We start from the raw sequence: 25045 nt of genomic DNA on the forward strand, positions 1-25045 counted from the left end.
TATTTAAACGTGTTGCTGGTATGTGATTCTCGCTCCATCTCATCTTTTTTTTTTTAATCTTACTGGGTAATTTTCAAACCTTTTATAGTAGTTTTCCAGGTCTGTTAAATAGTTCTCCATTTGATTCCAGTTGATTGCTTAATTGAGGTTTTTTGTTTCTGTTTTTCGCTCTTTCATTAGTTCATTGGCTTTCATGTTGGGCTTAAGGAAATGGGAAATCATTAATTGGCATTGTTCAAGATATGATTCTGTTTTTTTATTTATTTGTGAAACGATTTGGCTGATGAAGAAAGTAGTTTTTTGCATATAGATTACACACATATGGGCTGATCTATCTTTCCTAATAAATTTCCCATTTGTTTCAGGTATAAAATTTTCTCATCTATTTGCAAACAAGTTTGGGTATGTTCTTACTTCTCGCAAAATGTTTTGTTTTTAGTAATTAGGCAGGCTTAATGTATATGACATTATTTTTGTTTTTGGCAGCAAATCACAGTACAAAGGTGAGCCAATTATTCTCATGGTCTTCATTTTTATAATTTATTTCCTTGGTTAATTTATTAATCTTAGTGAAGGTGTAATTATTGTGTAATTAACTTTTTTTCTTGATTCTATTCCTTTTATTTATGTGATTTTAAGCGGTGGGAAGCTGTTGCATACCTTGCATGCAATAAGTATAAAATTTGATGTCTTTTTATGAGCTTTCCCAAACACCCCCCCCCCCCCCAAAAAAAAAATTAGTGGAAATGCTCAATCTTTTTGTTTACAAAGGATATCTCCGATTTTGGCTTGGGTATCAGGCCTTCTTAATTATCATCTATTAATCTTTCCATTCATAGTGAAGCTTAATTTTCAACCTGTTTTGGGGTGGCCACGTGAACCATTCTTTGTCTTTCTGTTCACCAAGCACATTTTCATCCTGAATGTTATTTGTACACTGTTTGTTTTTTCATGTGTGTCGATTTTGTTACCGATGATTTTTTTTATTGATATAATGTGATGATTTCTCTTGACAAATACAGGTGCTTGAAAAATTTCAACTCTGCAAGTTGGAAAAAAAAGGAGGGTTTCAAAATACTGTGCTTTCACGCTTTGGCGTCTTTGTCTTTGTGTTTGAAAGATTTCTGTACTAAAGGTGAGTGAGCTAAAATTTTGGAATTGTTAAGATCAAATTTTAAGTATTTGTTTCGATTTTGTTTTATAAAGTATGAATAAACTTGGTATTTCCTTTAACTTTAATTGTGTTTAAATTGAAATCCTAATTTTGATGGTTTGTTCATAATTAATGTTTTTTATGTTTTTTTGCTGTGTGATTTATGTGTTAATTTTTTTTTCACTTTTTTTTTCTTTTTTTTTCCAATCTTTTTTGCAGCTCTTCGCTTTTCCTCATAACAATTTGTTTTCAACATGTCTAAAAGATCTATAAATGCGTTGGTCAATGATGATAACAACAAAAAACAAACAAATAGTGATAATGAATATAATGTCTTGGTTCAGTGTGACCATCAGCCAAGAAAAGTGTGTAGAACCAGTTATCTTGAAAATCATGAAAACGCTGTTTTATCTCAGATTGATACATTTCTTCGAACTCCATATTTTAAACATCAGTGTAGTAGTAGTGGATCAGCTGTTGTACAATGCGATTTGAAAAATGCTAATTATGATAAAGTGCAGCATACTGCATCTGTTGAAAAAATTGTTCAGCCTTCTGATCGAAAAGGTAAAAAACCTATTAATTTGTTGGATAATTCTGATAACATGGCTGAAACAACGATTGATCCTCAAAATTACAATCTTATGAACAAGGGCCAAGCATTCTTCCAGAAAAGCAGAACTGGTATGTTTTTTAATTTATATAAAAATATATTTCTGTTATCGTGTAAATTTATATTTAGTTTATTGCATATCTTTCCTAAGTCCCGTTTTCTTTCTTTTCTTTCCTGTGTATTTTTTTTGCAGGGGTTTTAAAAGATTATGTGGATTTTGGGGATAAGAATTATAAATGTAGTCACTGCGGTGCCTATTTTTGGTTGAAAGAGTCTCTTAAGCAAGTATGTAAAAAAGATGAACCTATTTTCACTCTTTGTTGTCAACAAGGAAAAATTGTTTTTCCAAATCCAAAACCAACACCGTCTTTTTTAGAATCTTTGCTTGATCCAAATGGTGGTCCAAAAAGTTTATCATTTCGAGAAAATATTAGAGCTTACAATTCTATGTTTTCATTTACTTCGATGGGAGCCAAAATTGATCACTCAATTAATGATGGTTCAGGTCCTTATATTTTCAAAATTAGTGGTCAAGTTTGCCATTTGATGGGATCTCTGTTGCCTGCTGACAATGAGTGTCCAAAATTTGCACAATTATATGTCTATGATACATACAATGAAGTGCAAAATCGATTGAAGGCTTTTGAATCTGATGGAAATAATAGAAAGCTTGATCCAAAAATTGTTGAAGGTTTGATTAAGATGTTTGATATGTCAAATGAGTTAGTTAAGCTTTTTCGAACAGCAAGAGATAAGTTTGAAACTAATAGACTCACTTCTTTGAAAATGAGATTATCAGCAAGAGAAACAACAGATGGTAAACAATATGACCAACCAACAAGTGATGAAATAAGTGGTCTGATAGTTGGTGATATAGGACTTGCTGATTCTAATAGAGATATTATTATTGAGTCTAAAAGTGAAGGATTAAAGCGTGTTACAAAATTAAATCCAAAATTTATGTCTTTGCAATATCCTCTTCTTTTCCCATACGGTGAAGATGGTTATAGACCTGATTTAAAATGGAACAAAAATTATAAGGGTTCAGAGACTAAAAGACAAAGGATACCCATGAGAGCTTTTATAGCGTATCAAATTCAAGAACGAGAACCATGCTTAACAACATTGTTAAAAGGGGGGAGACTTTTTCAACAATATTTGGTTGATTCTTATGCAACACTTGAAGAAGATAGGTTAGATTACATTAGGCAAAACCAAAAAAATTTAAGAAGTGAAGTTTACAAAGGAATTTATGATGCGATGTCAAGGGGTGATAATGATGCAAACAATTTGGGACAAAAAATTGTATTGCCTGCTTCATACACAGGGAGTCCTAGATATATGATTAATAATTATCAAGATGCAATGGCTATTTGCAGAGAATATGGACATCCTGATTTATTCATAACATTCACATGCAATATAAAGTGGCCAGAAATCATAAGAGAATTTCAGAAAAAACCAGGATTCAAACCTGAAGATAGGCCTGATATAATTTCCAGAGTATTTAAAATGAAACTCGATGATATGCTTCACTTTATAAAATCTGGAAAACCTTTTGGAGAAGTTGAAGCAAGTAAGTCTCTAAGAGTCCTTCTTTTCCTTTATTAATGTTTATTTATTTTTTTCTGACCTAACATAATTTGTTTTCTCTGTTTGTTTGTTTTCTTTTATTTTTCTTATAAACAGATGTTTGCACGATTGAATTTCAAAAAAGAGGTTTGCCTCATTCTCATATATTAATATGGTTAAAATCAAACTTCAAGTGTCATTCCTCATGTGATATAGATTCTATTATTTCAGCTGAAATACCGGATAAAATTGTTAATCCAAAGCTTTATGAAATTGTTAATCAATTTATGATTCATGGTCCATGTGGTCACATTAATTCAAAGTCTCCTTGCATGCGAGAAAATAAGTGTTCAAAAAATTTTCCAAAACCATATAAAAATGAAACACTATTTGAGCCTAATGGTTTTCCAATTTATAAGCGTTGCGACGATGATACAAAATTTTTCATAAAAAATGGCATCAAAATTGATAATAGCTTTGTTGTTCCTTATAATGCAGAACTACTTTTGAGATACAATGCTCATATAAATGTTGAATCATGTTGTCAATCTATGCTTATAAAGTATTTGTTCAAATACATTAATAAAGGTTCAGATAGAGCACGGTTACTTCTTCAAGAAGATTCAAATGATGAAATATTAGCATATCTCAATTGTAGATACATATCACCATATGAGGCTGTTTGGAGATTGTTCCAATATTCAATACATTATAGAGAACCTTCTGTTGAGCGATTACCTGTCCATTTACCATTAGAACAAAACATTGTTTTCAGTGGTAATCAATCATTGGAATCAATTATTAATCGAAGAGCTTCTGAACATACTATGTTAACAGCTTGGTTTGAAGCAAATAAAATTTATAATGAATCACGCTTGCTAACTTATGCTCAGATGCCATCCAAGTTTTTATATGATGGACGACAGAAGTTTTGGAAGCCAAGGAAACGCAAAGGATCAATTGGTAGGATAGCATATGTGCACCCTGCATCTGGTGAGTTATATTATTTAAGAATGCTTTTAAATTTGAAAAAAGGTGCATTGAATTTTGATGATATCAAAACTGTTAATGGTGTTCTCCATTCTTCATATCAAGCTGCATGTAAATCATTAGGATTATTAGGTGATGATAAAGAATGGTTAGATGCTTTATCAACTGCTACACATGTTGCATCATCTCCTCAGTTAAGACAATTATTTGTTACAATAGTTTTGTTTTGCAATGTTGCAAATCCTGAAATTCTTTTTGACACTCATTGGAAAAATATGTATGACGATATTTTATACAAGCTGCAAAAAACTTTTGCAATTCCTAATATGATTGTTCCGGAAGATGAACTAAAAAATTCTGTCTTATTTGAGCTAGAATTACTTTTTAACAATGCATCTAGCTCTTTGCAAAAACATTGTTTGCCAATGCCTGATGAAAAAAAGATGCTAGAAATAAAAAATAAACTTTTAACAGAAGAATTAAATTATGATTGTCAAGAATTATATAGAAAACATGAAATATTGAAATCACAACTTAATGAAGAACAAAAATATGTATATGATACTGTTATAGATACTGTAAATACAAGAAAACAAGGATTATTTTTTGTCTATGGCCATGGAGGTACTGGAAAAACATTTTTATGGGATACAATTATAAGTAAGCTTAGATCTGAAGGCAAAATTGTTTTAGCTGTGGCATCATCAGGAATAGCATCATTATTATTACCAAATGGTAGAACAGCTCACTCTAGGTTTAAAATTCCGTTGGTTATTACTGATACATCAATTTGTCCAATAAAGAAAAAAACTCATCTTGCCACATTAATTGAAAAAACTGATTTGATTATATGGGATGAGGCACCTATGAATCATAAATATTGTTTTGAAGCATTGGATAAATCACTTTCTGATATTCTATCACATTTACATGCTCCGAATAACATTGTTCCATTTGGTGGTAAACCCCTTTTATTAGGAGGTGATTTTCGACAAATATTACCTGTTATTCCTGGAGCAAACAAAGAAGATATAATAAATGCTTCTTTAAACAATTCTTATTTGTGGCCACATTTTAAAATTTTTCGTTTAAAAGAAAATATGAGGTTGTTAAGAAATGATATAAGCATTGATGAAAAACAAAAAATCAAAGATTTTGCAAATTGGATTTTAAAAGTAGGTGATGGAGAAATTGATAACATAGATGCACTAAATGATTCAAATGACATTGATACATCTGTGATTGAAATACCTAAAGATTTAATAATCCATTCTTCCACAAACCCAATTGCTGCAATCTTTTGTGCAACTTTTCCCAATTTTGAAAATTCTTTTGACGATTTTGTATATCTAAGAGAACGAGCTATTATTACACCTCGAAACACAACTGTGTCGGATGTAAATGATTATATAACTAATTTATTACCTAGAGAACATCATACATTTTTAAGTTATGATTCTTTGTGTTCTTCAAATGGAAATTTTGAAAATCTTGAAACAATGTATCCTACAGAATTTTTAAACAAACTTGATTTCAACGGTTTGCCTACACACAATCTCATTTTAAAAGTGGGAATGCCAATTATGTTATTACGAAATTTAAACCAATCTTTGGGTTTATGCAATGGAACTAGATTGATTGTGACACAATTATTTGATAGAATTATTGAGGCTAAAATTCTTGCTGGAACTAATATTGGTCACAAAGTTTTCATACCAAGAATCACTCTTGCAGCAACTGAAAGCAAATGGCCTTTTATTTTCAAAAGACGCCAATTTCCAGTTAGACCATGTTATGCAATGACCATTAATAAAAGCCAAGGACAATCTTTGAAACAAGTTGGATTATATCTTCCTGAACCTGTTTTTACTCATGGTCAATTATATGTTGCATTATCTAGAGTTACATCAAGAAAAGGTTTAAAAATATTGATAGGAAATGGAGAAAACAATTTAAACAATTATACAAAAAATATAGTATTTAAAGACGTGTTACAAAATTTACAATAATTTGTTTATAATCATGAATACATATTGAGCAATTTATATAGTTATCATTTGATCACCTTCTTTTGTTAAATACTTTCTTACTGCTACATTAATATTCTTACCCACTTTTGTTCAACCAAATGCAGGTTACCTTCATTGGAACTACTGTTTTTAGTTTGCTTACATAGGAAATAAATGCTGCAATTGCACATTTATTTTAATTATGGTAAAGCCTCAAAACTATTCCATCTGCCTATCCTATTTTTTAATATTTCCTTAAACATATAGTATATATCCATTTCCAATTTTCTACCTAAATTAAAAAAAGAATTCAAACATTTTCAAAGAGATTAAACATGTTCTAATAAGCAAAGTTTTTACAATTTCTTTTTCAATGTATAGTGAGATGTTAACCTCTTCCTCCGCAGATTCAATGAAAAGAAGACACATGACAAATTCAACAACCAAGTTGCAGCTACAACAAATATGTTTAAGCACGGTATAAAAGCAAAGATTATTAGGTATGGCCTAAATCCTCAACTACAATGGAATGACTTAATGGTATGTTTTTCTTAACTTTCTTTTCTTTGCTGATTCCCGTTTAAATTCAATATTTACTAACCTTTCTCTTTAGAGGAATTCGTTGCTACCAATGTATGTATATACAAACGATCTTCTTTTTACCTAATCTGAATACATAGCTTATTCCTTGCTTGACCATTGATGAGTTAAGGGGGACATATGTACAAAGTATATCTTCAATGAGAACATCTTCATCTATACTTTTGTATGTCCAACTCAAACCTCTCATTAGACAACCAACCAATTAGCCATGTGTTCACAATACGTCAAAAGGAGAAAGTTTTTGTGTATAAATTGGTAGCAACCAATTCCTCTGAAGAGAAAAGATGGAAGTGATGATTATTTCTCCAAATGATGAAGGCTGAAATAACTCAGCATACTTTGTCTCTATATTACAAAGAGGCATCTAACTAGCTATATCTGATCCATCTTTTTACATGTTTCACTTCACTTTTACAGATAAAATACTAATGAATTAACTCTTGATTAACAATGTCATTGTTTAAATTATTTCAAGTGTTGCTTTTATTCAACCTGTTTGAATTTTGCCATTTACACACTCCTATAGGATTTTGGATTTTTGTGAATTTTCAAGATTTTCCTTGGCTTCAATTTTTCTTTTTCAATCTGTCTATCATGTTTCCATTGACCATTTCATCATTTTCGCCCCACAGTAAAATTACAATTATCAATATGGATCCTACCAACAATGCATTGCCATATCGTTTTCATTTTTTTCCTGTTTTGTTATTTGTAGTTTTCGTTGTGTGATTAGTACAAGGAAAATCATATAAGATTTTGGTTTTTTGTGGGTTTTCAACTTTTTTCATGGCTTTTTGACCATTTAATTGTTTTTGGCTCCAAAGAAAATTACAGTTCTCGATTTGCATTCTTCCAAGGGTGCATAACCGTATCCTTTTCTCATTTTTGTTTTTGTTTTTCTGTTGTTTCTAATTTGCTGTGTAGCATTCTATTCCATGTACAAAGTTGAGCCTTTAATAAATTTAGTTATGAATGTTTTGTAAACATGGAAGACCTTATAAAACTCAATCATGTGATGGTGGAGCACTCTTTTGCTCCCAATTGAGGTTAGTGTTCTTTATTGACTCTATAAAAGTTAAATGGTTGGATAAAGTAAACAGAAGATTTTTTTTGGGTTTGTGAATGAACAAGGAAAACAACGGAAATATAGGAACTTATATTAGACTCTCAAAAATTTTCTTTAAAACATAGGTCAATTTTCTGTTTACTAACATCATAATACCTCTTCCTCTATTTGAATTTAATCCCTTTGTTCTCATTTTCTATACAAATGGTTCTGCACCTTTCATTCAAACTTGATCATTCTATAAATATCTATATTATTTTATCCTTTTGAAACATATTTTCTCATACATTTTCTAATCCCGCAGCAACGCGTGGGCACTATTTCTAGTATTGTACTAAGCGTGTATTGATTTGTTGAACATGTGATTTTGCCATTGTGATTTCAAAATTTATCTTGCATCAGTACCGGTCATGATTAGATATGTTTGCCTTTTTTTTTGTTTAGTCATGATCAGTTACTTTTCTTTTTTTTTAATCTTGCATCAAGTCATGATTAGATAAGTCTTTGATGAGTAACATAACATCCCATATATATTATTTGAATATTATGCAATATGTATTAATCCGTTTTATGAAATATTTTTTTATTAAATATCAAGGAATTTTGTTATAAATAAACGATATTATTTATACTAATACTTTTTTTTTATAGTAAAACTCAAATTTTAGGTTCTAAACTTATTCCAACTTACTCCAACCCTTGAGGCAAATATGAGTTTTAACTCAAAACTTATTTAGGGGCAAATTTAGCCCAGGATTTCCCATAGATTAGTAGAGCTGACTCATTATATATGTGTACTTTTTTTAGTTTCATATTTATAATTTCATTGAAGTCAATGACTAAGATCTAATATGATCAAATTCAATGGTAAAAAAAAATCCAACAATCCAAATTTAAATTTAACGGTTAAAGTAATTAAAAAAAATTATTTTATGTGTTTCATATTTTTTTCATAATGTTTCACGAGTCTCATGGTGTTGGTTTAGAGATTTTTTAATATTGATCAGAATCTAAATATTTTTAGATTAAAATGTTCATAAAATTAAATTATGATAGTCTACATTTTTTTAAAGTTACTCTAAGAAAAGAATTATCCTAAATTAATTCTTTAATACTCACGGCCTAAAAATTTAACCCAGAAGGGTAGGAGATAAAAATTGGGTTAGAGATGGTCTAAGAGGGAGGAGGTGGGTTGAGCCTCACAATAGACTAGCAATATTGTGGTTCAAATTCTCCTTTAGTGAAAATCAAACATGAGACCTCTCACTTAGAAATGAAGAAGAATACCACTAGACCATAATACTAAGTGACGACTATACCAAGGGATTGACTAATGGATTAACACTCTTGCTCAGTTGACAAATTACTGTAATTATGAAGAGAGAGACTTTTCTAACCATCACGGGATGACTTAGTGATTGAGGACGAATTCCAAATTCGTATTTCACACAGCACGTTCTGAGTTCAATTCCTATCAAGTGAATACTAAATTGACTGTGAATGTAGACTATCGTGACAAATCTACCAGCTAATTCTTTTGAAAATGAAAATAAAAAAGAGAGACTTTTCTCATTGTAGTGAATGAACCAAAAATTAATTTCAAGTTAGTGAATTCGATGTGGCATTTAATAAGGACGTCATTGTACCAATATTTCAAACTCATGACGTTTGCTATGATGAAAAAGTTTAGTTGAGTTGAATGATGGATCCACTTCGAATACGTGGGTGTGGACTATTAAATTGAAGGGACGTAATTTAAATATTCATAAGTTGGGGATGTGCCATGCAATTTTCCATTGTGACTATTATTACAGTTCATCAGCCAAATGGACCCCCGGCTTCTCTACTCTTAATTTCTTATACACTCTCATCTTCTTTGATATTGATTTTTTTTATAAAGGTAATAAGAAAAAAAATAATAGTAATATAAAATATTAACGTAACTTAATCGTAATTGTACAAATAAAAAAGAATGAGAGTGTATGAAAAATGAGATAAGAGATAAGTCAGATCCCAGCCAAATTCCCAAATTTCAATTTCGAACCTCTCCTTTCATTTTCTTTTATCCTTCCAAAACCCTCCTCTCCCACATGTCACGTGTATCTTCTCACTCACATTACTGTCTGCGACGACACTGACTCGGAGAAAGGACGCAGCTGACAGCCCTCCTCAAGGTTCACATCTCTTTCTCTTATTAATTAAGACCTGTTTGTTTCTCTGTCTTTCTTTGATTTAGCTTTCTATCAGAACATCCCTGATTTAAATTATGCGTCTTTTTCTGAAAAGCTTATTCATTTCCCAACCATGAATTGGGTTTTGTTTTTATTTAATAATTCGTGAATAAATCTGGGATTTTGAATAAATTGCTCTTGAATTTGGGTGTTCTTGTTCTCAGAAAAATATTTGGGAAATTTTGTTATTGGGTTTTGGATTCTGGGTTTGATCTGTTGGTATGCAAGATCTCTTTTTTTTTCTTTTTTTTTTTCTCCATGGATCATGGATGGTAATTTTTGTTGGGATTGAGCCCGAAGAAATCGTTTTGCAGATTAAAATTGCGAAAGAAAAAACACTCATAGGCCTCAAATCAGCAACAGAAGTTCGAACTGAAGGCAAATAGGCAATCGTTGAAATGAAGAAAGAAGGAACCGAGGAAACAAGCATGGAGATGGTGAAGTTGTTTTTGGAGAAAAAAGGTGAAATGGCAGTCGCCATGGATACTCTGCCGGACAAGTTCTTCGAGCCCTTTATCATGAAGGGCGTCAAAATCGACCTCCTTGAACCCGGACGCATTGTTTGCTCCTTCAAGGTGCCCCCGCGTCTGCTGAACGGGGGCAATTTCATGCACGGCGGAGCCACAGCAACCCTTGTGGATTTGGTAGGATCAGCTGCACTCCTCTCCTCCGGAGCTCTCAACGTTGGAGTTTCGGTGGAGATCAATGTGTCGTACTTGGATTCGGCTTATCCCGGCGAGGATGTTGAGATCGAGTCCAGGACGTTACGTGTTGGAAAAAGTGTTGGTGTTGTGAGTGTTGAGTTCAGGAAGAAGAAGACTGGGAAGATTATCGCGCAGGGCCGTCATACCAAGTACCTCGCTGTTTCTAGCAAACTGTGAACAGCTTGGAATTTGAACGAGACATTACTCGGTCAGTATTACGTAAAAGATTTCTCGACGTCGAATAATTTTCTCTGCAGTGAATTGTAATGCAAGCAATGATCAATTGAATCTCTCAGATTGATACAAATAGTTAACAATAATTTGTTAGATCGTAAAAAGATCCAATCTTCAAAGTGTAGAAAAGGTCGTACCCAGTGCACAAGGCTCCCGCTTCAAGCAGGGTCTGGGAGAGGTGAATGTCGGCTAACCTTACCCCCATTTATGGAGAGGCTGCTCCCAAGTCTCGAACCCGAGACCTACCGCTTATGGGCGAAGGCACTTGCCATCGCACCAAGTGTATTGCTCCCAATCTTCAAAGTGTATTGCTCGAAATTGTATTCCTCAGACTGATACAATTGTTAAAAACCAGTCGATGCTTCTCAAAAAATTCTCAAAAACAGAACAGATTATCGGTTAACCCTTCGATCATAACACGATAAAACAGAATCACGAACAAGTTAACCAAATGCAAGAAACCAGCTTTTACTATTTGAGTCATAGTTCGTCAAAATCGTATCCATCATCGTTATTGTATCCCTCGTTGTAATTGCATTCTTCATCATAATTGTACCTGCTATATTCGTCGTTTGCAACATATGTATCATCTTCATAGCTTTTTCCGGCTTCAACCTCTTCACTGTATGTATTTTCACGTTCGAGCTCCTCATCATGACTGCCTTCAAAACTATTCCTTCTCTGATTCGACAGCCGCTCATCACCACGACTGCCACAATTAGACTCCGTGCCTCCTTCAAATCCAGGACAATTAGACTCCGTGCCTCCTTCAAATCCAGGTCCCTGAAAAACAGACGGAGAAAAAGGTCAGATTCAGCAAATTCGGGATACATTGAAAAGTTCTAAAACCTACTAGGATGGAACTACATTGCAAAATCAGTATAGATGGCCAAGAAACTATTTTTTTTTTTTTTGAGAAGAGATGGCCAAGAAACTATTAACCAGAAAACGAGATAAAAAATTTCCTATTTCCTGAAGTCTTCCATTAGCTGCCCGATTAACGAACGGCCTGTATAATTGATCATTCTAGTAAAACACCAGACTGATTTTCAGATACCATTGTCAAGCCTTAATCAATCCTTAATCACCATCTTCTAAAGATCACGGTTTTACGCATTAAGTTTTATCCTGCCATAGTTTGCACAACTCTGATGGACCTTTACCCACTAAACAGAAATTTTGGTGTCTGCCCACCGACCACATAAACATACTAATATTTGACCTTTCAAAAAATTAACGAATTAACGAGCAACTAGACCTTAAATATTTGACCCTTCAAAAAAACTAGACCTTAAATGTTTGATATAAGCATAATACAAGGAATTGCACAGCCATGAGTAAGGCAAGAATGATTCTAAAATAAGCCAGCGAAAAAGATACTTACAAGGTCTTCATTTAATTTCTTCAAAGCATCGAAGTCGATTTTTGAACTCAGCCTCTGCAACAAAAAAAAAATGCCACGTTAGTAATTGTTGAATAATACAAGTATATGACTTAAAAAAAGCCTATCCAGTGTATCCACCGGCTAATTCACTTACCTCCTTATTATTCATCCCAGTAGAAACTTTGGCGGCTTTTTCTAGAGGTGCTGCTTTCTTGGCTTTTCTGGCTCGTTTTCTACTCTTTCCCTACCAAATTTTACCGTTGTATGTAGAAAATTAGAAATCAATGATTAAGACTCAATGCTGGCAGTAAAACAAAGACAGATAACAAAAGAACAAAACTAAAAAATAAATCAAATGCAAATAAGATTAAAAAAAAGTTTAAAACATTTAACCAGTATCCAAATACTACTTTGGAAGCAGGTGTGACTCCAATAACAGTTGATAATTTAGGCAAGAACAACAAAAAATGGCGAATAAGCTGAATGAATCTTCCAAAGCATAATCTTTAGAGTACAATGCACAAATGACAGTCTAGAATATACAAAGATAAACTCAAGGGGAGTGAAGATTTGGATGAACCACACAGCTAGCCACATGACGTGATTTAATGAATCAATCCAAGGTTTAGTTAGAACGTCCTACTTTAAAAGGAATAACGTTACTGCAAAGAAATGCATAAAAAAAAGTGCAAGCAAGACACCAGTCCTAAGACATGTACACTATCATTCTAACACAACAGATTACGAAACCTGAAATTGGCATTTGGTGGGCTTTTCAGATTCAGAACTGGCTGTTTTATGTGTTTAGGGTCTTAAAAGAAGTATAGTTTGTAGATTAGCCATAGTTTCAAAGATTAGGACTAAAAAACAGGTTAATTGTCCGGAAGACAAAGGATTGTTGCATATTTTAGTTATCAGCATGCCTTTCGAGTTTGGGGGCTAAAAGTTAGAGAAACCAGAAAGAAAAGAGAGATCAAAGATTAGGGTTTTTGAATCAAGCATGAAAAGAGAGACTATAGAAGTACAAAGAGAGAGAATTGAGTTAAGAACTTCCCAAAAATCACTGAGCTAAAGAGTAAAGGAAGAATGAAGAGGCAAAGAGTGGAAGGGAGAAAACCAGAAACCCCTACAAAGAAAATGTATACTAATACGGTCATGATCATATGCAAAATCTCATGGATCGTTCACTCTGAACAGTCGTGACCAACAAAAACATAGACGAAAAAGAAGAATAAAACCATCGAAAAACAGAAACTATGAAATCCCCTAACATTGCACCAAATCCTTGTGAAAACAAATGTGTCAAAACTTACAAACTTGCAAATGCATTACCTGATCGTAGTCCTTGTTAAGTACCTCCCAAATGATTCTTTTAAACCGCGCCGCCTCCTTACTGTTAAGGTACCCAGCAACCTAAAAAACAGAAGCATGAGTTCTTCCATATCGAAATTCACAAACGCAAAACAGAGGCAACAATCACATACGAACCTAAATCGCTATACCGACTACCGAGTAGGGTACGATGGAAGTGTTCTCTGATGGGCAAGTGGGTATAACTTTCAGGATCTCTGCATTTGTCTTTCATTAGATTTTTCCCCTTAATTATCAGACATGAAAAATGTGGTCGATTGTCATGAACCAAGAACGAATCTTTTCACAATAACAACGAAAGACAATTGCAACAACATCGACACGCAAACTAAATTATTATTTATCATCGAAAATTTTGAACACCTACCTTAAATTCATCAGATTATGGAACACGGGCAGACACAATTCATCGAAAACAATTCAGAAATTTGAAAAGAAGAATAAGAAAGCATCAAAGCAATGCATGCATTGTCTGCATACCTCGGAGTCGTCGATATCAGAGAGGCTTTCTGAGACATGGCCATCCGCAGTTGACATCGCCGCTTGCCGCCTTCTTCTGCAAGCTCTCGATCGGTTCTTTTGAACTTTATGTAAATTTAGGTCTTGGGTTTTCCTGTTTTCGTGGAACTATTAATGTCGGCGACCAAACATAAACTTGTTTGAGTCTCCGAACGAACCCACCTAGTTCGGCTTCCTTGTTAGAATTGGATGGAATGAATACTGATCGCCGGATTCTCTTTACGAGGATCTTGGAAATTCATGAATTGTATCAGTTTATCGCACATTATGCGATCGTAAATTATTTAAAATTAAACATAAATAGTATTTGACAAAAACTAACTTACGATATACGATGAATAAATACAATTCATAAATTCTTAAGATCCTCACCAAAAGACCTGGAGAGGATCCCATTGGGGATGGAATGCTCGACCCCATGTTTTTTTTCAAGTTTTAACAAAAAGTCTGCGGTACTGTTTATTTTAACTAAAAATCATATTTTTACATTAAAAAGTTAAACTTGGTACTATTCACTTTACCCTTTATTTTATCTTTATCGTTAAAATTCAAAGTTTTCAAACCATTTTCATTAGTTTTCTTTGTTTTTTCAAAGCAAAGATTCAAGTTTCATTTTTCTTAATTTTTATTTTTGATGAAAAAGGTAATCACACATTAAAAGCCCAAAGTCTAAAGGGCCACTACAAGTAGGAGGCCCAAAATAATTAGGCAAACTACCATTCTCACGTAATGTATTCATCTAAAGACTAAGGAGATGGGAGGGTTCAAACTCGGGACGCAGTGTGTTGATGAGAAAGACCTTCTCCACAAGGGTAGAGTAACTTAGTTTAAAGAGAAAAATGAGGCAAATTTTTTATTTGCTACCTTTTACTATTATCCAACTTTAAATTTGTTACCTGAAAAACAATATCAAACTCAAAATAATGATTGTAATTTATTTTAGTTTGCCCTCACCGTCAATTCAATCAAAATCTTCACTACATGCCTCTCATATAAGGTTGTTTCAGTCCTTTCACGATCAAGATTGACATAGACGAAATTTTTCTCCTTTTGCCTCTAAACATGAGCTTCCCCTTCCTAAAAACTTAGGGTCCTCCAAATCATTTCAATTGTTGCCTAAAAAACTTAGGGGGTCCTCCAAATCATTTCAATTGTTGCCTAATTTTAAGGAGGAAAGCTCATATTTGAATTCAAAAGGAGTAAGTATTATGGAAATTACACCTGAATCGTCAAAGGACCATAACACTATAAAAAATGTACTTATAATTTCGAGTTTGTTTTTGCTTTTGTTCTTAAGGTAAAAAAATTGAAATTTGGATAAAAATTAAGGTAGCAAATAAAAAATTTGCTTTTACTTCATTATTTTGTTTACACTGCTCAATTACTGACCAAAAAAGGCCTTAAATTTAAATTTCTGAAAATTAAATTAAGACTGTGTTGAGGGAATTCAGATCTGACATGCTATTCCCCTGCCACTACCAAAAGGAATTAGATCCTCTCCTGAGTAGGAGATCAAGATCATCCTGACCCACTAACATGGGCCGTTGGATTTTAATCTAACGGTTACAATTGTTATAACTTTTAGAGAGACCCCATATTTGTAATCACTGGATCAAAATCTAACGGCCCGTGTTATTAAGTTAGGAGGATCATGATCTCCTGCTCAGGAGATGATCCAATTCAGGAGATCAGGATCATCCTGACCCACTAACATGGGCCGTTGGATTTTAATCCAACGGCTACAATTATTATAACTTTTAGAGAGGCTCCACATTTGTAATCGTTGGATCAAGCTAAAGTACAATTACAAATTTTACCAAAAAAAAAAGCGTAAAATTACAAGTAATTAATTAAATATGTATTATACAAATTGACTCCATAGAATCAAAACATACGAACTACAGAAAAATCCGACTTTCTTGCCTTCATACCAAACTAATATACACATTGCAAACACCCTTCTCATAAAATTTAATTACACTAATTAACTAGCAAATAAACATACAACAAAAATCAAAATCAACTCATCAGCAGCTCAGCTCAGACTCGGACACTTAATCTCATACATCAAGAGCGGCTGCAAATGCTTAACATATATTACGTACATAACTCGAACACTAATTATCACGAAGATGACATAGATAGGGTTGTGGCAGATGATGTTCTGCTCGGCGATGATGAAGAAGTCTGCTTCAACATCACAGTTGGCAGAATGCAAGTTTTTCTCCTCTCTTGTTCCTTAATCAGCTCCCCGGAAAACATTTCTAGCTTCTCCACATTTGTGCTCTGCACCATTTTTTTACCTTGGAATAGTACGGACTCCACATTTTTTTGTGACAACATTTCATCTGTCAAGGCCAGCATGTCTATTTTGTTCTTATTTTTGCCGTTGGGGTTTTGGGGGCCTCCATACATTTTCGATATGATTCCGTTGGCTTGCACGCGAGCATAATTGGTTGCTCGGGATTGTCCAAATGCCATTGAAACGGCTTGATCAACCTTTAATTTAGAAAAAAAAACAAAATGATTAATTGGGTTACCTAATCATAAAGAAAATTAAATTAATTGAGCACCAAATATGCTTTAAGATTTATTTTGTACAAAATATTTTAATTTTTAACCACCAAATTAAAAATATTGCACAAAGAGCCAAGAGAGCCTCTTTGTTTATTTTAGCTAATAAAAAAAGTTATTAATAATTAAGTGGCGCTTTTATTATGGTAGTGTACTCAGTACACAGATAAAACATTACATGTTATTATATAATTGAGAAATTTTTTTTTCCTTCAAGTGTCTTGTAATTGTACGATGACATGATGACATGAAGTGTTTCGCTACGATGATGTATTCACCGTTCACATTAGAAAACCAAAATAAAAAGATGTAAGAAGTTGAAAATTACTTTTAATTACTTTCACATAAATTTTAACAATGCAGATAAAAAACAATAAGTAAAAAGGATCATAACTCTTACCAAATCTGAAGCTCCTTCACCGGCGATCCTCAAACAGCCAGAAGGCGACAAATTTCCAAACTCGGACTCTCCGTTTCCAAGCGACACCACTAACAGATCTTCAACATCGTTACAGAAAGGAAACTCCTGCTTATTATTCAGCACGTGCGTAATAGCAGCAGCCGTCGGATTGTTCATGGCGATCCCACCATCAACGGCCATGATCTTCGTTCTACAATCCACCGACCTCACCTCAACAGCGGGTTGAGACGACGTGGCAGCGCACACGTCCATCATCTTAAAATCGTAGCTGTCCACCTCCACCGCGTCCGCCCGCGAAAACAAGAAGGGCGCGCGGGACGACATGTCGTAGCAAGGGATCAACACCGACTTCAGCGTGTCCCTGAGAGTCAACTGCTTCCCGAAAGTCTTCCGAAAGAGCTTCTCCCTCTCCTTCTCCGCCTTCGCCGGCCGGAAAACCCGCTGGAAAATCCCCCCAGGCGACGACTTGAAGATCTTGCGGCGGTTCTGGAGGAGGAAGTCGAGGGCTTCTTTGGCGGTGAACATGGGTCGGGTCGACCCGTCTTTCAATCCCCGGGTGAAGAGGAGGGCGGCGAGAATGCCTCCGGCACCCGACCCTGAAACGACGTCGAAGAAGTCGGAGATGGCAGCGTTAGGATCGCCGGACTTGCGGCGGAGAGAGGACTCGAGGTGCGCGAGAGCGTTGGCGGCGAGGATGCCATCGGTGGCTCCGGCGGCGTCGATGGCGAGGATTCGGACCTTTCCGGTGAATTGTTTGCTAGAATGCATGTGGTGGAGAGGAGTCGATAGATCGGCGGAGTTGGGGTCGGAGACATTGTGAGGTTTTGTGCTTGGTGGGTTTCCGAAGAGGAAGTTGTTCTCGAGAATCGAGAAGATTTCGTAGGAGAGCTTGTCGACGTCGAGCAAGTTTGTGTCAATGTTGAGCATGGGAGCCGCCATTTTTTGTAGGTAAGGATTTTAGCCTATAGATTCTTAGCTAAGTACTGGCTAGAAGTGCTTTTAGAAGATATTGACTTGTTGTGTTGTGGATGATGATGAAGATGGGTAGGGAGTAGGAGGGTTTATATAGGTGGTGGGATTTGAAGAGGTACGTGCGGGAAGTTTGTGGATGTGTGGGAGTGATATTTTTAATTTTGGGTCGAATGTTATTTGTGACCTTCTTGGAACATTCTTAGGTACATAGCTGCGTACCATACGACCAAGTGAGCTTTTTTTAATTTATAAAAAATAAATGCAGCTGTAGAATGTTGGAGGAGTGTGCTATGGAACCGCCGCATGATCTCTAAAAAATTTGTATTGATCATTAGGAGGGGAGAAAATAATTTTTTTTTAGGGGGGGTGGTTTTGGCGTTTTTGAATGGTAACTATTCTCAATATTGACTTAAAGGAAGACCGGTACAGATTGACTTTAAAGAAGAGATTATATGCCAAGATAGATGCATAAAAAAGAAGTTTAGCTTACCGCAAACACCTAAATCTCGCTCCATAGTACAGGAAAAATAAATTAGCCCGCTCCTATATAAATTCCTAGCTAATGGGTTGATCCTTGGCTGATCATTGGTGTTAGTTATGAAATAGAAAGTGTTATTTGCGGTAAAATCTTTAGTTTTACTTCATTGTATAGTTTATATAGCATTCCAGCCGCAGAGTTTAATTGATTTGGCTGCAATTTAAAAGTTTGAATATTAATATTGAGGAGTGGGGGGTAGAAGATAAATTATTGATCCAATAAATAATCTTATCGTGATGCCTTGTACCAAAATGTCCGTGGTACCTTGCTATCTTACCTCTCTGGCAGATAGAACATGGAATTGGAAGGATCGATGGGCGTACTTGAGGGATACAAACTCAGCTACATCCAAATAAGAAATTAATGCTTTATTGGAACTTCAACTTCATCTCCTTTCTTTCTCACTGTCTCCTTTACTTATGGAAGTACTAGCCAGTACTACTTCTAAGCGCCATGTTTCTTTCAAATTTCAATCTTCAACTGTCATCATGTTCAAAGTTTCAAATATACCTTTTAGGGTTTCAAGTTTAGTGTTTAGGGTTTCTTTTCACTCCGTGTATAGGTACATTCAATGGAGTTTCACATTTGGATGTTTTATGTATCTCTGATGTAGGGATCATAATCGTTGTTATGTAAATAAGCACGTAAAAAAGACTGTTTATACTTTAGATTATGAAACGTTCCTATTTGAATTTAATGATCATACTTCGTATGTAGTAAACAAACTTCAAATTCATGAGTCCCTAAAGCATTTTCCTTCGAATAGATTACATAATACTGCTGAATGCAAATGAAAATATATTTGTTTTCGGCTGGAGACAGGTCTATCCAAAGTGAACTTTTAATATGTGAATGTGATCGTCTCCTATAGGATCTAAACTGCCCAATTGTCATATATAGATAGACAGCCATATCGAGTTGAGCCCCTCCTCTGAAGAGAGCGACTAATCAAGTACTACGTACATGACTCTCTCTCTCTCTCTCTCTCTCTCTCTCTCTCTCTCTCTCTCTCTCTCTCACTAGAGTAGAGTAGTGCTATCTGGCTCTTCAGTCTTGTGATGGTTGATAAGCCATGTTAACTGAAAATCCTTGTAGGTCCGAATAATAACATGTGGATGTTCGTATGAGTCTTTAATTTCTTTTTATTTCTTCACCGGCTTCGATCTCCATGTACGGAGGAACCGACATTTTCCGCCAGATATCTCGCATATCTCTCATGCATCTTTACTACAACCTTTGTTTTAAGATGCATGCATGATATATATATGTTAATGCTATTTTGTCATACTAAGTTTGAATTTACATACCGTTTCGCTTATCATGAATAAACATTCTAATTTACGCTGTAATACTTATTTTGAAAATTTAGTAAATGTGACTTTATTACCTCATTACAAATGACGGCAGATCCACATACTAAAAATAGTAACAGGGGCCGTTTGATGAACTCTCAAAGAAATTTTGCTCCTGTTCATTATAAATTATATCATTTCATTTGTTGTGATATATTTTGTTGTAAACATTTAGATAAACTAATTTTTGTTATACAATATATTTCGATGTATTTTGTCTTCTTCATTTAGGTACATTAAATTCATTATAATACATTTCGGTGCATACATTTAGGTACACACATTTCGGTACATACATTTCGATACAAACATTTAGGTACATTAATTCAATATAATACATTTCGGTACACACATTTAGGTACATTAATTTAATATAATACATTTCGGTGCATATATTTCAGTACATACATTTCAGTTCTAACACTTAAATACATTAGTTCAATATAATACATTTCGGTACTAATATTTAGGTACATTAATTGAGTCTTTCAAGTTTGAAAAATGTTAAATAAAATTAATAAATTAAAAAAAAACTTTTTTAATAAATTAAAATTTGTATATTAATAAATTTAAATATTTAATGGGAGGCATTAAATAAAATGCACATTAATTATTTTGAATTAAGGACATATCAATGGACTATAATCAATATGTAATCTAACACTAGGTTTATTTTAAATTTCAATCTTCTTAAATGATTAAAGTTAAAAAAATCTCATTCTATGAATATTCTCTACTCGCAACAGGATCAAATATAAAGATCATTTAACAAATTACGCACTAAAGTATGATCCCACGGAAACAAATTTCCAAATCCGCCTTTGAACAATGTGTTGATTGAAGAGTGAAAACTACTTCTCAATGCATTATGAACATACCCCTACAACATTAATTTGAGCTATCCATGAGCAGTTGTCTCAATATGTAAGAATATCTCTTTAGATTTTTGATACATTCAATCGTCAAGAGATAGTGGCTAGTATGGCATTCATCTTGTCAATTACAGTTGTCCTGCCGGGTCCCGTACCCAAACCTGCAGCTGAGTTGTGTACGGAAATTTATTGAGACTTGTCAATGGGCAACAAGTAGCACCCTCCTCCTCATCGATATCTCCCATGATTAATCCTCTCTCTCTCTCTCTCTATATATATATATATATATAATATATATAAAATTATCAATCACGGTGTCACACGAACTTTTACCTCATTGACGTTGTACAATCAATTGTCAAATGTTTCAAAGTCTCTGGTCTGCAGCTGCTGCAAACCCCCAATAATTTTTGGTGTTGACACATTTGGCTCTACCTGTATGTCATGTCAAGTTGTCAACAAAATAGAGAGGAAGGACCTCCAACCATAAAAAATAAGTAAGTGATGATAATATGAAAGAGCTAATTAAGTGATGATCCCACCAGTTGGTTAGAACCAGCTTTCTTTTGACCTACTTAAAGTTTCTATATATTTTGTTCAGCACTATGTACGTGGTTGGCTCCTCCCAAGATGCTTCTCAGAGTCTAATCCCTCTTCTTTCATTCAAACTACCGGCACACTGTTCTTTTTTCCCTTGTTATTATAATTGTGCACGAGCTCCCGCAAAATATAGGTCCCAACGTTTTATATGTGATGGAAACTTTTCTTTTCTCCATTTTAATATGAGTGATGTTCCCCTTTTTATTAATTTATATAGCATTGTATTATTGTGTATATCTACCTTTACTAACTCACATTTTACAAAAAGAAATGAAGATACCTACTCATTCCAACCCTTTCCTTCAAGGGAAGGAATACAGAAAAATAAGAAAATTAAACTCCCACGAGATGGTTTTATGATATTTTTCTGTCTATCTTTTTCATTAAGTAACTTTCATCATCGGTACATTATCAACATTAGTTGGTGATGAAAGGCACTTGTTTCTATCTTAAGAAAATATTCAATTTGACAGTGATGTTCTTGAACGTTTTCTTTTATCTAAGTGAATGGTATTTAGGTATTCTCTTAGTCATGTGTTAATTGGAGAAGTGTATTGAATCACTTACATGAGATTTTCAACCCCTTACTCTAATCAACTAACCCACTTGGACTACTTTATGAAGTCTGTTTTCTTCATCAAATAGTGTTACACTTGACTAGTAAGGGAAATATTCTTTACTAAGTGACATCTAATGTGTTCAATTTAGTGACAGGCAGAATCATCTTATGCATTGAGTTGTTAGACATGTTAGAATTGATTAAACAATTTGTTAGTATTTACAATACACAACAACTATTACATCATTTTTTTTCTCTAAAATTCCTTCTTTCTTCTTCATTTTCTCTTAACTTCTCAAATCCTACAATATAGTTTATATCCTTTACTAAAAAAAGTTTATAAGGTTTTCGTTGCTCAAGCTTTCATTTTATGAAATGCCATCTTTTACAAGAAAAACATGTGTGCCGATACTAAATTTTACAAACCTTTTTATCAGGCCATCCCATAAATATAGCTAGACAAATAAAAGCTTTTCAAAACACACCTACAAGTACATTAATTTACAATTCTGATTTATACTCAGACAACAGAACCAATATATGGACTCTATGGTAAGAGAACAATTCCGGTTTTGTCAAGTCTTCCACGTTCTTTTTCCTTTTTTATGTTTAAGCCTTCCAAGTTCATTGTCCCTTTATATTATATGCTCATGCATTCCAAATTTTTTGAAAGGGTGCATTCATGGTTTGCAATTCCATGAGGGCCATATTTATTTCCCTTCATATCTATTGACATACTGCAATTTCGTGACGGCTTCCTCAACCAACACTACAGTACTCACCACCGACGCTCAAAAATCGAATTCAGCATAAAACATAATAAACGTCCTAAGTTTCCATGAGTTGTCCCAACAGAAACTGCAAAAGATACACGAACGAAATCTGCAGCTGATATTTTGTGCCGAGCCAAGTGGGGACACCGCCAAATGAATCGGTTGGTAGAAGTAGATTTCGGCCCAGAACTCGATCAGTAAAAAACAACGTCGTGATGAACGTTGTTCACCACGTATTCTTGTTCTTGTCCCCTTTACTAGTTCAATATTTTTCTCTAATTACAATCTTAATCATTTGTTTAAGACCAACTTTTTTATTTCCACCAGACAAGGGATTGCTGGTGTCATAATCATGTGTTTAATTACATCTTTAATCATTTTGGGTTAGTTAAATAACGCTGCTTGATTTCAATATGGGTTTTATGATTTTAAATAGTCAAACTTGTCTGATGGTGTGGATAGAGTGGAATAATCTTGAAGCAGAGGTGACATATTTTAATTTGTTTAATTTTTGTACTATTATATGCCATATGGCATGATAATCTTGAAGCAGAGGTTACATAAAGTTGGGTTTAAATATTAATTAGTACAATAATGTAAAATGTGTCTGAGGTTGATTTTGGACCTTTGGAGAGGTCCAAAAAATGTCACAAGCTACTAATATTTGTATATTTCTATTAGAAGAGGTAATCCAAGAATTTGACACGTATATGAAAGGGAAATACTGCAAAGAAATCATATTTATTATTTTAAAAGAAAAGAATTACAAAAGAAGAAGAGAGAATTCGGATCCTGTTTGTAACCGAAGGTGTAGGGTTTGGGCTCTACCAAATTACCAATGGCTGCATGCCATACATGGATGGTTACTTTATATATGGAGGTCCACTGCTGGGACATAAGTATGGTATGGGATTCCTAGCCGACAGTATGCTGAATCATGCAATATATATAATATATGTACCATAAATGATGATGTTTTAAGGAGGAACAATATTTGGCTACTTAAAGATGAGTAGGAATTTCTACTCAAAATTCTTAGTGTTTTAATCACAGAGTTTTGTGCTTATGATTATAACCGGTCATACTATGAATCACATTATAAAGATCATCTCTGCAAAAAATAAATTAAAACTAAAATCGTTTAATCAATCTATTGTAGCAAATACATAGACGGTTCAAAATGCTTTTACAAATACCGTTCATTTGTTTTTAAATAGTTTGATGACTGAACGACTTTAGTTTTAATTGATTTTTTACAGATGCGATATTTATATGATGATTTATAATATGAACGGTTTGATTATAAACATGAAGTTCTATAAATTGATAACGAACAATTTTGAGAAATTTTAAGTAGGAGTTCCTACTCATCTTTGAGTAGCCAAGTCTTATTCTTTAAGGAGGATTACGTTGAGAGTTTCATTTAGGAATAAAAGGAGTTAAGAATTGTGTTAGAAGCTTATATAAATATGATTAGAGACTCTAAACAGTTGAGAATTTGAGATACGCAATGCTTAAGAGTATACTTAAAAATGAATGCTTGTTTGTTTGTGGAGGTTTCTAGTTTTAGTACATGGTTATATATAATATAGCATCTGTCATAGCCTTGAGTCATGATAATTCCCTTCCCTACATATTATTTGATAGTTGTTTTGAAAGCTGTTTGGCTAATTAACTTAAAGTTAAGGATTCGTTTCGTGATTTGGATTGGAGCAAACTTTGTTCTATGATACTTGATGCAGATAACTGCCCTGGACTTGTTCTATGATACTTGATGCAGATAACTGCCCTATACACCTGTTTCAAACTAGCAACCCACTCCTTAACCCACCGGTTGGAGAATTAGTGAAAATTAAGGGCTCGTTTAGTATACCGGATATGATTGGTTATGTATTTCAGGTTGGTTAGACTAAGATTGAAAGTAATAGGTTTTGA

The 25045-nt window shown here is 33.9% G+C and overlaps 3 protein-coding genes, 1 non-coding gene and 1 pseudogene across 4 annotated transcripts; 3 read left to right on the plus strand and 2 right to left on the minus strand.

Annotated features, from left to right (window-relative positions):
• On the plus strand, positions 1-6916 carry LOC103434243 (uncharacterized). Its single transcript, XM_070805995.1, has 8 exons — positions 1-18; positions 366-402; positions 1023-1135; positions 1960-3342; positions 3456-3485; positions 4232-4331; positions 6463-6542; positions 6745-6916. Exons 4-6 carry the CDS (start codon positions 2214-2216, stop codon positions 4252-4254), a joined length of 1182 nt encoding a protein of 393 aa, XP_070662096.1. The 5' UTR covers positions 1-18; positions 366-402; positions 1023-1135; positions 1960-2213; the 3' UTR covers positions 4255-4331; positions 6463-6542; positions 6745-6916.
• Positions 6917-7224: 308 nt separating this feature from the next.
• LOC114819358 (small nucleolar RNA Z103) lies at positions 7225-7327 on the plus strand. The gene has a single exon (XR_003766415.2). It is a non-coding gene; the product is annotated as a small nucleolar RNA Z103 (small nucleolar RNA).
• A 241-nt stretch (positions 7328-7568) lies between these two features.
• LOC103446069 (uncharacterized) lies at positions 7569-11248 on the plus strand (annotated as a pseudogene).
• Positions 11249-11472: 224 nt separating this feature from the next.
• On the minus strand, positions 11473-14684 carry LOC103446071 (uncharacterized). Its single transcript, XM_008385126.4, has 5 exons — positions 14411-14684; positions 13892-13972; positions 12714-12803; positions 12560-12613; positions 11473-11958 (listed from the first exon to the last, which is right to left on the minus strand). Exons 1-5 carry the CDS (start codon positions 14465-14467, stop codon positions 11656-11658), a joined length of 585 nt encoding a protein of 194 aa, XP_008383348.1. The 5' UTR covers positions 14468-14684; the 3' UTR covers positions 11473-11655.
• Positions 14685-16280: 1596 nt separating this feature from the next.
• Positions 16281-18601, minus strand: LOC139188472 (patatin-like protein 6). Its single transcript, XM_070805996.1, has 2 exons — positions 17424-18601; positions 16281-16948 (listed from the first exon to the last, which is right to left on the minus strand). Exons 1-2 carry the CDS (start codon positions 18381-18383, stop codon positions 16574-16576), a joined length of 1335 nt encoding a protein of 444 aa, XP_070662097.1. The 5' UTR covers positions 18384-18601; the 3' UTR covers positions 16281-16573.
• Positions 18602-25045: the final 6444 nt, after the last annotated feature.

Source organism: Malus domestica, chromosome 10 (assembly GCF_042453785.1).
Source record: "Malus domestica chromosome 10, GDT2T_hap1".
Classification (NCBI taxonomy): domain Eukaryota; kingdom Viridiplantae; phylum Streptophyta; class Magnoliopsida; order Rosales; family Rosaceae; genus Malus; species Malus domestica.

Excerpts from the sequence above, each read along its gene's own strand:
- LOC103434243 (XM_070805995.1), top strand. The coding sequence starts at position 2,214 with ATGTTTTCATTTACTTCGATGGGAGCCAAAATTGATCACTCAATTAAT. Across the intron at positions 3,343-3,455 it reads TTTTGGAGAAGTTGAAGCAA|ATGTTTGCACGATTGAATTT; the intron begins GTAAGTCTCTAA and ends TCTTATAAACAG. Across the intron at positions 3,486-4,231 it reads GATTGAATTTCAAAAAAGAG|ATGCCATCCAAGTTTTTATA; the intron begins GTTTGCCTCATT and ends ACTTATGCTCAG.
- LOC103446071 (XM_008385126.4), bottom strand. The coding sequence starts at position 14,467 with ATGTCAACTGCGGATGGCCATGTCTCAGAAAGCCTCTCTGATATCGAC. Across the intron at positions 12,614-12,713 it reads CTGGGATGAATAATAAGGAG|AGGCTGAGTTCAAAAATCGA; the intron begins GTAAGTGAATTA and ends TTTTTGTTGCAG. Across the intron at positions 11,959-12,559 it reads AGAAATTAAATGAAGACCTT|GGACCTGGATTTGAAGGAGG; the intron begins GTAAGTATCTTT and ends TCTGTTTTTCAG.
- LOC139188472 (XM_070805996.1), bottom strand. The coding sequence starts at position 18,383 with ATGGCGGCTCCCATGCTCAACATTGACACAAACTTGCTCGACGTCGAC. Across the intron at positions 16,949-17,423 it reads GTGAAGGAGCTTCAGATTTG|GTTGATCAAGCCGTTTCAAT; the intron begins GTAAGAGTTATG and ends TCTAAATTAAAG.